At 36.4% G+C, this 14,703-nt stretch overlaps 1 protein-coding gene across 1 annotated transcript; it reads right to left on the bottom strand.

Moving 5' to 3' along the window:
* Positions 1-1,391: 1,391 nt before the first annotated feature.
* LOC110695477 lies at positions 1,392-2,996 on the bottom strand. Its single transcript, XM_021872705.1, has 3 exons — positions 2,572-2,996; positions 1,990-2,482; positions 1,392-1,433 (listed from the first exon to the last, which is right to left on the bottom strand). The coding sequence occupies exons 1-3, from the start codon at positions 2,994-2,996 to the stop codon at positions 1,392-1,394; spliced, it is 960 nt and encodes a 319-aa protein (XP_021728397.1).
* Between the last annotated feature and the right edge of the window lie 11,707 nt (positions 2,997-14,703).

Raw genomic sequence — 14,703 nt, 5'->3', positions numbered from 1 at the left:
ACAAAGAAAAGGTACTCAAACTTGCCTCTTTTTATCTCGAAAAATTTTCAATTTTTGATTTGATGACACTTGAAGGTCAACTTGATATATTCATGGAATATATGCACAATGATGAGATATTTCAAAATTTGAGTGATCTTAACTCTCTTTCCATGATGCTTGTTAATCCCAAGAAGGATAAGACATATCCTCTTGTATATTTGCTTATCAAGTTGATGTTGATTCTCCCCATTGCTACGGCAAGTGTTGAAAGAGTATTCTCCGCAATGACATATGTCAAAAGTAAGTTGCGAAATAGCATGGGTGAACAATTTATGAATGATTGTTTGGTCACTTTTATTGAGAAGCAAGTGTTCTTACATGTTCCTGATGAAAAAATCATTGATCGTTTTCAAAATATGAAGACTCGAAGGATGAAATTATAGTTTAATATTAAACTTTATGTACTTTTTCATCTTTTTTTTTTTTTTTGAATTGTAAGACTAATTATAAATTGTTGATTTTTTATTTGTAAAATTTTAACTATAAACCTAACGTTGTGTTTAATTTTTTATATATATATATATTTGTCAAATGATGTTACGTTTAGTTGCCGTCCCCCTGGTTATATATCCCAGGCTCCGCCACTGTCATACAAAGTACATAGTCTTCAATGAATCTGCATCATGGGATTAATATAATAATCATGCTTGTAAAGCATTTATAATAATAACTAGTGTAAGACCCGTGCCATGCACGGATAAATTGAATTATTATTATTATTATGATTAATAATGGTCATAATATAAGACGCCCTTTTTATAATCAGTATTTTTTTTTACGGAGAATTGGAAGTTAATTAGTTAATGTTAAGCCATTTTTTATGATTATATACATTAATACATATATAAATTAATGATTCTATACATATGATCTCAAGATTGTTGTTTAATAATTTTTTTTTTAATACTATCCAACATTTATGTGGTTAAACTTTTAGATCCATAAATAAGGTCGTGGCGGGTACATATAATGTTTTATAAGTGAATAATAAGTTGCACGGACCTAAATCTAACCATTTCTTTTTTTTTTTTACCATTAAATAAGACTTTTAATTGTTACTTATTGTATAATACACATATTATATAGTATTGTCTATTGTGGAATATATGCATTATCTTCAAAAAAAAAAAAACAAATTCATTACTATTGAGCACTAAGAGGGGTAGGTCCCTAAAGAGGGTATAATAGCACTTAACATAGAAAAAATTAAACAATAGCATCTAATCAACATAGTAAGGAAATGAGTGATAATTCCCTCCAAAAAAAAAACGGTGAGATGAAAATTAAGCCAATGATCCTACATTATTCATCATCATTTATTCAATCTACTCATCACTTTCTCTGTTATTCTATCTATCATTCAATTTAATAGGCCTCCTTTTATTAGGTGTCTGCAAAACAAAACCAAAACAGAAAATATAAAGGAAAATAAATACAAGTGATGTTATTGGAAGTATAATTAATGAAATGAAAGTAATACCTGTCGAAGTATTGGCACCCATAGGCTATAGCATTGTTCCTTTTGCTACTTGTACAATTCTTCCATTCTGTATCATGTGTTTTAATATCCAAATTTAAATGAACGAAAAGAACTTTCAAGAAATTTTACCAATGAATATTAATAATAGTAATAAAAAAATTACCTCATGTCACAGTTTGAAACACTTCTTTATATCCTACATTTTGAGTAGTATTATATGTCTTACCTTTCTTATCACATATTAAAATTTTCAGCCCACTTTTTTTTATAACCTTTCATATTGCAACATATAGTTGACCGCGAGTAAAAATTGGCCTTAGAAGATATACACCCATGTGTGAAAGAGATTGTTCTTGACTTTTATTTATTGTCATGGCAAAACAAGCAACCAATGAATATTGTGTTCGTTGAAGTTTGAAAGGTAACTTTATGTCCGATGGAGTTAACAACATGCAAGGAAAAAATACTTTGTGACCAATGTCGTTACCCGATAAAATTTTAGTCTCAATAGCGGGATTACCCAATTGGGTAATCACTAATCTTGTGCCATTACATAAACCAGAAGGTTGGTCTATGTTTCTAAGTAACATAACTGGGACACCTACCTTTAATCTTAACGAATAATTCGAAAGCCCGGAACATTTGATACTATTAAGAAAATCTGTTGAATATAACTCTTGATTATTCTGCATATCTGCTTTGCAAATACTATCTGAACTTAAATATACCTTTTCTTCCCCCAGTATCATATTCAACAAATGTTCATTGATCACCTCTACACACTCATGTGTAGGAGCAAGAATAACTCTCTCTTGAAAGTATTTTGGGTCATCCAAATTATGCAAAATAGAAGTATACACATTCTTAACAATAGATGTAACAGGGCAACTTGCTTCATCTTTAATCAAAACTTCATCAGGAATCTCTATGGTTGTTTCCCCATCATTAGGTTCACCTTCTCTACCAACACCAATTCTCAATATCCATTCTTAAAAACTCTCTAATTTCATTCGAATTCTCTGAACTTCTAACTTGCAATCTCATATTACGTGTCAAAGATAGACTCGACAATAATCCCATATATATGAAGAATTGATAGCCGAAAAAACAATATCTTGTCGGCTTCCTTTTGGAATAACCGGTAAAATTTGTCGAAAATATCCACCAAAAACAACAACCTTCCCATCGAATTAGAAAATCTAAGAATATCTCTCAAACTTCTATCCAAAGCTTCAAAACAAAACTTGTGAATCATAGGTGCTTTATCCCAAATTATGAGCTTTGTCTTAATTAAGATTTCAGCTAAAGGGACTCTTTGCTTGATCTCACAAGTTGTATTTTCATGTTCATTGATAAAAATTGCAAATCTAGAAGTTCTACCTCCCGAAAGAAGCAAGGATACAATTCTGCTTGATGCAACATTAAGTACAATTTCACCTTGTCTTCGAACAGCAGCCGAAAGAGTTTTCCACATAACTGTTTTTCCTGTGCCATCATACCCATAAAGGAAGAAAACACCTCCTTTTATCTCTTGCAAGAGCACTCATTATTTATTCATAGACCCCTTTTTGTTCATCTATCATAACGAAGTTCTTCTTGAATGAGCTTATTAAGCCCATCAGAGACTAAAATTTGATCCGGCAACGGCATTGGAGGAAAATTTGTACGACTTCGTTCATTGCATTGAAGCAATTTCTCAACCTTTGCTAAAGTGTAGTTCTTCAATTGTTCTTCACTTAATTCCAAGTCTTGTCATCATACAAATGAAAATTATAAGTCAAGAGAGAGTTATTTTCAATTTGGTTAAAGTTTAATTTTCTATAATTATTTAGTTTGACAACATATAATTATAATCAATACTATGAAAGTAATATCCTTCTTATACGACATATATATATATATGGTACATTGGCTACTTAATGCTATGTCAGATTACACTAAGTGCATGCATAACCTAAACTATATAGTTAGAATATTCCATGCATAATAAAGTATATATATCCTAACAAACTTTGCATAACTACTTAATAAGCCAAAAAAAAAAAATAGCCCCTAATTTAATCACCCAATGTTACTAAAAAAATAAGCAACACAACCTTAACTACTGTAAAATAATGTATTATTCTATAACATAATAATCATACTAATTTTCTCCAACTTAAGTTACTTGTCTAATTAAAATCAATGTTAACTAAATATTTTGTAATGAAATTATTATAAAATTCTTTCATAATTTTTTTTTTTAAAAGATATATTTCATAATATTATTGATATAACATGTCTCAAAATATGCATGTAAATCAGATTATCAATTCGGAAATAAAATAATATAAAGCATATGAATGTTGATGATCACGAGTTAGATAGGTCGTTAAGCTATTACCCTAACCAAATTAATCATTTATAATACCTAAACCTACACTAAACTAGTTAGTGGCAAGTAAAGGGTCGAACCACTAGGGAAGCACGCTAATTCAACATCAATAATCACTAATGCAAGAGTGAAAAGGGGATTGTTTTAGTTGGTTTTGTTGAGTACGAACACTAATACTACAAATAAGCACGAAAATGATGGTTAAAATCAAGGGAAAATGACGCTAGGGATACGGGGGTGTCCAAATGATTAGAAAGAGGGGAATAATGGTGATTATCATGAAACACATGTCAAAGAACACAAGATTCTACCTAAACAATTCATTCTCATGAATCAGTCTAGGCAAATTAATGAAAGAGGTCTACACTAATAAGGATCATTCTCATGCATCCTATTAGTTAAAATCAAATCAAGAGAATAAAGAAGCACAATCCATAAAAACTCCACTTTAACAACTCATTCTCATGCAATCATTAAAATAGAGATGATCCTAATCTAGTTCAAATCACTTTCATGCATTTAAACTAGAAAACATCAAATAGAGTGCAACAATAATCTCAAGCTAATAAATATCATGTCTTTCATCAATATATGGCATAAGTTCAATCCAACCATCATCATTCATCCAATATCAAATCATATCTTCCACCCCCTTCCCCTAGCTAAAAGTTTAGCCTAGAGAAGGGAGATTAAACATAATATCAAAACTAGAAATAAACTCAAGAAACTCAAAACAAAACATGATTAAAATCAATGAAATCAATAACAACTAGATAAACTAATAAGATTGACAAGAATAAGTAACAATAAAACAAATAAGTAATACTAAAGGAAAGGAGAAGAGATTACTAAAGAAAGGATTAATGAAAGATGAAAACTTGGATTCTTGCTTGATTGATTGAAGATTAATACTTGAGCAAAGTTGAATACAATAAAGGATGCTTGAATAACAATCTATTTTCTCTCTCTAGATTACGCTAATGTTCTATGGAATTAGTACTAAGTGTCCTCTATTACAAAGAGTCCTGTCTATATATATGTGGCTCCCCTAAAAGAAAGAAACTTGGACAACAAGGCGCAAAAAAATCAGAAACCCAGCGGTGCGCGCCCGCACACGACATATGCGCGCTCGCGCTGTAGGTGTGTGCGCCCTCTAAGCATAGTGAGGGGCCGCAACATTGAGGGTACGGGGAAATCAAGCGCGCCCGTAGTAGGCCTGCACGCCCGCGCAGCTGGTCGCGCGCCCGCACAGAAGCCGCACAATAAGTCGCGCAAACTCTCTGGTATGGCTCTATTTCTTCAGCCTGGCTGTGCGGGTTCTGACAGGGCTACGCGCCCGCACAGCCAAGGGTGCGCGCCCGCACAGCAGCCGCACAGCACCCCGCGCACAACAGTTTGCTTGGCTCCTTGAAATCCTCTTTCTTTCGGCATAAAATACCTACAAAACAAAAGCATGGAAATCAAAATAAAAACAAGGCGAGAAGACTAAGAAATGGGAAGATAAAGGAGAAACGAAAAGAGGAAGCAAAACTAGGTAAAAATGCTTAGAAAAAGGGACAAACAAGTGCTAATGAGGGAAGAATCCTTAGAGAAAAAGGATAAAAGAGTGGCATAAATGCCACTCATCAAAATCCCCCACACTTGCCTCTTGCTTGTCCTCAAGCAAGGAAAACTAGAACAAAAAGACAAACACAACAAACATAACATGATAAGGTTTTAGAAAAACCAATCAAGCCTCAAGGTAATGAAATGCTCCATTTGGACTCACACGCAAATAAATGCACCAAAGAATACTTATCTTTCTCAACTCAAAGAGGAAAAACACGTTCCAAGATGCTCAAGGTTGAAAAAGACAAACCTAAGCTAAGCATAGAGAACTAATGATTTTATTCTCCGCCCTAGGCCCAACCAAGACGGTCCGCGTTCTCTCCACTAGCTTTAATTCGTCCCCTAGCTATCTCATGATGATTCCTCGAGGGAACCGGAAAAAGAAATTTTAATGTGGAATCATAAGGTCATCCCGACATCTCAACTATGCATACTCTCTCCATAGGGTTGAAATCTATCTCCCTCCACCGTTCTTTGACCACGCCCCTCTAAAATCCAAGGGTCTTAAGTAGGGTTGTAATGTCATGGCTAGGGATTAAGGTTGGGAAACAATTTGAAAATTTTGGTGGCAATTCCTAAGTGAAGCATAAGAGTGGCCATCTCTCAAGTACATCTTAAGAATTAAACCTACTCTCAAACTTACAACCTTTCAAAACAAACCACACCACATTACTTCAATCTTTTTCATTTTTTTTTTTTTTTGCGCTTGTTTTTCATGAGTTTCAACTTTCTTGCCAAACCTTTTTGCATATTCTTTTCATGAATAATCTTTCAAAACTTTATTTGAACCAAATTACACAACTTTCTTGCTCAACTTCAACATTATCAAACTCGAACCTCACAAGCCAATGCTTCACTAACTACAAGGGTTGGTAGAACATAGGCCGATAGGTTTGTAATATGGCTAAGTCAAGAAAGGGGAAATAAGGCTCAAATTGGTTAGCAAGTGGGTGAATGTAAAAATGAAAACCAAATTTGTAACAAAACACAAAGAAAACAAAGAAAGATGAGAAGAAATGCCCTCTTCCTCCTCTAGTGTTATATGGTCACGATCTTGGGAGCTAGACGCCAACACAAAGATTAACACATGCATAGTTAAGGATCCTAAATGCTGCTCACAAGAATGATGAAGATTAGAACAAATGACGCTCACACAGGATAAGAAATATAGCAAATACCAACCAAGGGAATCCTATCCACCATAAAGAGCAACACCATCTTACCACTTTCCCGTGAAGTAGGGGTTCAAACGTCCTCAAAAGTTCTAAACCAGGCTACCTTAGCTTACAATGTGTCTAATTCAACCCAAAGCATTCTCAAACCGTGTAAACCCTCATCAACTAGGAAGATAAGCATTCAAAGACACATCGTCAAGAGAGGCAAACCAATCCAAAAGAGTGAGCAAATTACAAATCAAAAATCATTTCAGATTGTCATAATTATGCTTGTAACACAAAAAGGGGAAAACAAAACAAAAGAAAGAGGAAGAAATAAAAAAGGTTCGCATACGAGGCATATAATCCAATTAAATCCCAATCGTCATACAAGTGATCGTTCGATAAAAACATCAACGATCCCAGGTTCCATAGAACCAAAAGCAAACATCCTCGAACCATTCAACTTCTTCCTAAGCTAAACCTTAGCTAAACACCCAAAGAAAAAGAAAATAAAAGAGAGGAAAGGTCTCACCAAATGCCGCTTGAAATGAAGACAAGATAAATTATGCAATCTCACCGAGGGGGCTCGATTTGCCCCTTAAATTCCTTTATCTTCATTTCCAAGCTTGAAAAGTTAGCCTAAATGAAAGAAACGACTGAGATAAAACAAAAATAAATAAAAAAGTTAAAAATCAAAGAAAGAAACTAAGAATTTAAACAAAATGAAGAAATAAATAAAATAAAACAAACTAAAAAAATTTAGATTAAGGGAAATTTGGACTATCGGGAGTTTGGCTTTTTCTTCATGGAAGCGCCATCACCTACACAAACACTTGAAAATTCATTAGCAAAAGCTTATCAAAATCACCCCTAGACATCATCATCGCAATCAAGGAGATAAATCAACATCAAAACATGATAAAGCCAACCGAACCATGAGAGCTCTACCACCTACAATGAAACCCCCCCCCCCTCCCCACACTAGCATGATGACAAGCCTTCCCCCACACTATAAAAAAAAATCCCTTTTCCTCTTACACACCCCCCCACACTAAAACAATGCACCGTCCGCGGTGCGCCAAATTAAAACATTTGGAGGGGGCAAAGGGGAGAAATAAAGAACAAGGGGATCTAGTGACCACTAGGGTCGGCTTCGTCATCATCTCCATCATCCTCGATGTCGTAAGAGAAATCGTCCGGAGGGTTGCTGTGTGGGTCCCAACCACTGGTGAAACCCGGAGGCCAACCATAGTGACCTCGGAAGAGGTCTTGTTGCCATTAAGGTAACGGGTCGAAAGGGGCGGGAAGCTGAAGAGGGGAAGGGTGGGTAGGTTCGACATATGGATAGTTAGGGTCACCCCTAAAATCGCTCCCCCCGGGGCACGATAATCGTACCCGGTTTCCGTCGGGTAGTCAACTCGGGAAACACCGTGGGAGGAGGGCCCTTGCCAATAGGGCCAAGTAGGTTGCGATCCAGGACCGGGCCTTGTTAGGGTGGCCAATAGGGGTAATTTACCGGGGGAGTGACCTCATCCCTATCCACGGCCGCACCATAGAGAGCTTGGGTTTGCATAAACATACCTTGTTGGTTCTCTATCAGGCTCTGTATGGCAAGTTGCATGCTCATCATTTGTTGTTCAAGGCTACTCATGCCTTGATGTTGTTATTGTTGTTGATGATGTTGTTGTTGTTGTTGTTGTTGCTGATGTTGTTATTGTTGTTGTTGTTGTTGTTGCTCGACTACCATATTGACATATTCCTTGCGCCACCTGTGGGTAGCACACCATTGTCTCGCGGAATTTTCCATACATTCCTAGCGTTCCGCTCTAAGGATGTACGACTATGTGATCCTAAATCACTCTTTATACGCCGATACCTGCAAAAACTGTTAATTCCATAGAGAAAAGAGTAAAGAGATAGATCTGACACCAGTGTATCGGTGACAAATGAGTTTGGTAGTTTCCTATGCTTGAAGGAATCCACCGGATGACATTTGTTGAAATGCTTTACATGCCTGAGGAAAGCCGACTGACAAGTTTGGTAGCTTTTTATGCATGAAGAAATCTACCGGATGATAATTTCTATGCTTGAGGAAAGTCGACATATGAATTTGGCGGTTTTCTATGCTTGAAGAAATCCATCGAATAATACTTTCCATGCTTGAGGAAAGTCGACATATGATTTTGGCAGGATTCTATGCTTGAAGAAATCCACCGGATGACACTTTCCATGCTTGAGGAAAGTGGAAAGATGGTTTTGGCTACTTTCTATGCTCGAAGAAATCCACCAGATGACACTTTTCATGCTTGAGGAAAGTTGACAGATGACTATGCTTGAAGAAATCCACCAGATGACACTTTCCATGCTTGAGGAAAAATTTGTCTGATTTTGACAAGTTCGATTGTCCCCGAACGTGGGCTGTATTTGGTTTGCTTGTCCCCGAACGTGGGATGTAAATGGTTTGCTTGTCCCCGAACGTGGGTTGTAAATGGTTCGTTTGTCCCTGAATGTGGGCTGTAGATGGTCCGCTTGTCCCCGGACGTGGGCTGTAGATGGTCCGCTTGTCGGCGGACATGGGCTGTAGATGGTCCGCTTGTCCCCGGACGTGGAGCGTAATTGAGACCTGCAAAATAAAATTTGCCAAGGAACTCGTATAGACTATGATTCACTTGACCAACAGACTTGACCAAGTTTGACTTGACACGACATGACATGACATGAGTATGACTTGTGATTGTGTGTGTATAGTTTGAGTGTGTGTGCACAGACAAAAGCAATCGAAAATGCAAAAGCAAAAAAATTCCGTCATTTTTGTCGTGAGATGAGTGGAGGGTACCGACTCTCTCCCGAGAAAGACGTGAAAACTGAACTTTTATTTTTGAACTTCCCTCAAAACTAATATATGCATGATGCATGTTCTTAGGCTAGGACGCTAAGGACAATTACGTCATGTGACAGGATAGATGAATGAACTTAGGTCATGGAGCTAAGCATCATATATGGTGTGAAGAAGCGATCTTGAACGTCACTTAATCTTTGAAGCTAAGCACGTATGTAGATGAAGTGATTATGAACGTTGCTTAGGTCAAGGAGCTAGGCACGTTATGCTTTTATGATTACAAATCAAGATGATATGCTTTGTATGATTACAAATCATTGATATATAAATGTTGTTCAGCACATTATGCTATGCATGAAACAATGAACACTGCTCAAGTCGGGAAACTAAGCATTAGTATACAACGTTTCTTCTAATGAATGTTGTCTTGAAAGATGATGAAACATGCACAGGGTTGAAACAAGATTTCATGAAAAAGGGTTCTTAAAGAGAAGGATGATATGGATATGGATGTGTGAGTGAAGTGTGTGAATATGATACTAAGGCTGGCTGCAAGGGTTATGGTGATGGAAATATATGTGAAAAGAGTCAAAGATGATGACTCTTTAGGCTGGGTAAGCTAATGTGATGTGGGTTCAAGCCCCAAGTCTAGCTCTAAATGGGTAAGGATAAGCATTGGATATTCATTAACTCGATCATGCATGGATATGAATATGAATGTGAATATGAATGTGGCCGCACCTCGATGTGAGGTTGCCTACATATCTATTAGGAATCAGGCCAACGTAGCTCTAGCCGAACTTTGCACAAGTGTATGTACACCTCAAAGAGGTCTCTCAAGGGTTGTAATGTGGTTAAGCTAATGGTTTAAGGAAGAAAGGGGTACAAGGCTCAAGACCCGAGAGAATCCCCAAGATGTGTAATTGTGTATTTGAAAATTTGGACTTTGCAAGTTTATTTTCAACTTTTTTTTTCTTTTTTTTTCCATTCTTTTGAATCAATGTGGCCAATCTCAAATCATGCGGTCCATCACTCACTTAGAATTCATGTTTCTCAGGCACGCGGTACCAAGCACTCGATGAGAGACGCAATTTGAGACGTGTTCATATCAAAAACATTGGAACACTTGCCCTTATACATTGTTTTATTGTTGCTTTGCTACTTTTTTTTTACTTGCTTTTTGAATGTTATACAATTACACACCTTCCTATCCTAGGATTAAGTGAATGTGGATTTAATAAAAAAGGTCAATCATTAGACAAGGTTCAAAGTGGTTGATGAAGAAATGGATATGTGATTGAGTGGTTAATGGGGAATGAATGGGTAGCAAAGGTACCTCAAATCATTGGTATACCTTGTGTTCGGTACAACAATTATTTTTTTTTTTTTTTTTGCTAATCACGTGATCGAATGTAAGAAAGAGATACTTGTTTATGAAAAAGGTAAGAAATGTGACACATAGACACATGGATAAGGAGAACCTATGCTAGACTTTTTAGGGGGAAGGGTTTGAAACAAAAGAAGAAAACATGAAATCTTGGTAAGAAGCTTGCATCTTTCTTTGTCTTCATGGCTGTTTATGAGTTACTTTTAGCAGCCTGCTGAGGAAAATAGTTTCTTGTTGTTGATGCTTTGATTAGAAGGAAAGAAGGAAGGAGTGACGTTCCCCTTATTCTTCCAACTATTGCCTAGTTATTTTAGACTCAAGTACTATGTAAGGAAGAACTCACTTAATGCATTCACTCAATACTCGGATTGAAAAGGATGAGTGTATGAAACGATTTTGAAAACTGATGGGAAATACTCCACTCATTCCTATTACGACGAAAAACAATGCATGCATGGTCCTAGTATACGATCATAAACAATATAGTGCATTACTCGAAGACAAAGTGTGTGCAATGACTCAACATGTGTATTAGGTGAGTTTTATTAAGACTCGAGGTATGATCGCATGGTTAGACATGAAGACGTTGTGAAAAACAAAAGACCCAATGACCAAATAGCACGAAAGACTAAAAGACAAACTAACTTCATTAATTTTGTCCAGTTTTAATGTTTATACTATTTACTAGGTGAAAAGGGTCCATTGGCAATAATTAGTCATAAATAAGATCAACCACAATCAAAGACAAAGAGCGCATGTTAAGGTTAGCACAAAAAATCACAAGAAACTAGGAAGAGTACTAGAATTCTTGAAGAGTTAGGACTCATGGGTATATATAAAAAAAATAAAAAAAAAATCTATAATCCTATGTTATTCGAGTTGACACGGATTAAAGGACTTGGCTAAGACTAGCTTGACACTAAAAAAAAAATTAAAAGACAGAAAGTTGAAGCTAAAAAGACAACTAAACTGGACAGGCTGTAGTAAAGTTATAACTTTTGATCTGTGACTCTGATTCGGACGAAACCAACTCTAAATGAAAGATAAAACTTGGGGCTACAGATTCATAGGTTGTACGACACATAATTCTTTCTAGAACTCCGGCTATGACCAAAACAAGTTGACTATTGTGTAGTATACGGGAATAAAAATCCGGGTGAAAAAAAATAATAAATCTATGGCTCGACTCTAATAATAAAAAAAGGGTTTGATAAGAGAAAAAAAATTAATTAAAAAAAGTCAATAAAAAATGCACATATAAGCGTATCGTCACGCATGATGCAATGAAGTTCGCAACCTAAAGTCAAGTTCTATGTTCGACTATGGTCAAGCTTTTGGGTGTCAAAGGGTACCATGATTAAGAATTTGGACGCGTTAGCAAGGCAGCCTCCCTTGAGGGTGTATGCCAATGTGCGGCTCTGCGAGTTCGTGATGAAATTGAAATCGACTCCATGGTTTGGGTGGATTTAAAAACTCGGATGAACCCTCATTGCCTTGAGCGTTTTCGGGTTGATAAAGCATAAATCCCCCAGGCTAGCCACATACATAGAACACGTACTATTGTGGCAAAATAGGTAAGCTAAAATGCATATGCATATGTGACAATGTAAATTAAATTGCAGGAATACAATTCAAGAATCTTTAAAGTCTCATCCACTCATCTCAATTAAATACCGATCACTCAAATCGATAAAAACCAAGAATCTTCCCCAGTGGAGTCGCCAAATTGTAGGCGTCGTTCGAACTGCGCCTATGTTAAAGCATGTGGTTAATATGCTTGGCACTCATAGGAAGTGGGAATTGACATGTACGATTAGGGACAACGATTATGTACAAGGAAATTAGGGAGCCACCAACAAGTGTTTAAGGAACTTGTAAACCGTTCACGGATCATAAAAGGCAACCACGATTAAGGGACAACGATAGGCAACAACGATTGACCCGTGAAGGTTACACCCCATTCTTAATCCATGAGATTAATAACTCCATATGGTTCGGAACCACGAAAGGAGGATTGGGGATGATGGTACGAAGTGATTCATGGAGTCACATTCGCCCGTATTGGCCTCTACTTAATTCTTTTAGTGAAAAGTGATTCCTGCGATCTCAAAGGCATACAAAATATTCAATTTACTCCAAACTATTATTAGGCTAAATTGGTTAAATATTAATGCAACACATAATTCTAAAATATTTGTGATCACTTAAATTAAATAACAGAGGAACCTAAACCGGTTGTCCAAATTATCTTATTAGGCGTGATTTTCAATTACATATTCCCTTTAACATGCAATATGGTGATCAATAAATACAATAATATAATCATTAATATTGGAAGCAATTTAACAATAATTGCGTTAGTCAAATAAAATATAAAATAACCTAATCATGATACTAGGAATATTGAAATAAAATAAGTAATTAAATTAATTAATTACTCACATTCCGCGAGTTCCTTTAAATTGCTACATCATGAATAAATTGTTAGTAACTTCAATAAAAAAAAATAAAGCAAATGAAAATTAAACTAAATTAATATAGATTTGATTTGGTCCAAACCCTCAATTATTTGTATCTTTCACACCTTGGTTTAAGGACGAAACCTCGGGTTAAGTATAGACTCTTTGGAGTGCTTAGGGGAAGAGTGGTGTAATTAGAAATATAGATTTAAGGCTTAAAATATGAGAGAAAGAGAAGAGAACGATTTTTTGTGTAAAAGAGAGAAAGAGAGAAGGATTTGATGCCCCAAACTGCAGAAAGGAGGGGGTATTTATAGGGAAAATGAGTAAAGGGAACACACGAACCCTAAAAAGATAAAAACCCTAAAAAATAACACCACGACACGGCAGAGAACACCGTGACACGGTGCCAGACACCGTCAGACGGGGGAAGGCACTGTTAGACGGGGAAAAATCTCGTGATGCGGGGGACAATTGGAGTGACGCGGGAAATATTTGACCTACGGGAAGTGAAAACGCGTGTAGGGTTTACGCGGAAAAGACACGAGAAAATTCCGTGACACGGCACTGTCCACCGTGGCACGTTAAAGTACACTGTGTCATGGTATGGGCCGGGAAAGTGCGGAAATTACACAGAAAAAGCACTGTGACACGATGTAAAGCACCGTGTCACGGCACCAGGTACCGTGTCGCGGCAACAGGTACCGTGCCACGGTGGAAATTGACGTGAAAAAGCTTTGAAAATAGCACTGTGACACGATTTAAAGCACCGTGTCACGACACTAGGCACCGTCAGACGGAGCACACTCTCGTGACACGGTGCTTTTGCACTGTGCGCGGTGATTCTAGTTTTTTACCCGTTTTTAAAATCATCATAACTTTTTATCCGTAACTTAGAATAAGGAATATAATATATCATTGGAAAGCTTATTAAGTCTACTTTACAACCCAATTATAATCCGGTCAAAATGATTTGTGTATTTTAAGATATGGCCATTTAGTAGAAGGGCGTCAGTTTTGGGCCGAGTTTAGTATTTTGCTCATATCTTTTTCGTTATAGCTAGGAATTGGGCTTATGATATATTGTTGGAAAGCTCTTTTAAAGCCCCATAACACTATTCAATCATTTAACCTAGATAATGGACCAAAATAAACTGGAATAAACATTTTTATAAAAAAGACACGAAATGAATTATATTTGGTTTAAAGGCACGAAAAGAGGAAAATAAGTTATGGTTTGGGGAAATGGGATGGAAATATGGATTTAAGCACTCCAAGATTAAATACTCAATCCGACCAATAATGGCGGTGAAAGGTTGTTCATCATTGGGTTGGTTTTGGGGAGACATTTTTAGGT

Source organism: Chenopodium quinoa, unplaced genomic scaffold (genome assembly GCF_001683475.1).
Source record: "Chenopodium quinoa cultivar QQ74 unplaced genomic scaffold, ASM168347v1, whole genome shotgun sequence".
Classification (NCBI taxonomy): Eukaryota; Viridiplantae; Streptophyta; class Magnoliopsida; order Caryophyllales; family Amaranthaceae; genus Chenopodium; species Chenopodium quinoa.
This window is presented reverse-complemented; position numbering and strand designations above follow the sequence as displayed.

Coding starts and splice junctions, on each gene's coding strand:
- LOC110695477 (XM_021872705.1), bottom strand. CDS start 2,996: ATGTGGAAAACTCTTTCGGCTGCTGTTCGAAGACAAGGTGAAATTGTA. Junction 2,483..2,571: donor GTCGAGTCTATCTTTGACAC/GTAATATGAGAT, acceptor TGGTGTTGGTAG/AGAAGGTGAACCTAATGATG. Junction 1,434..1,989: donor GTAACGACATTGGTCACAAA/GTATTTTTTCCT, acceptor TTTGTTTTGCAG/ACACCTAATAAAAGGAGGCC.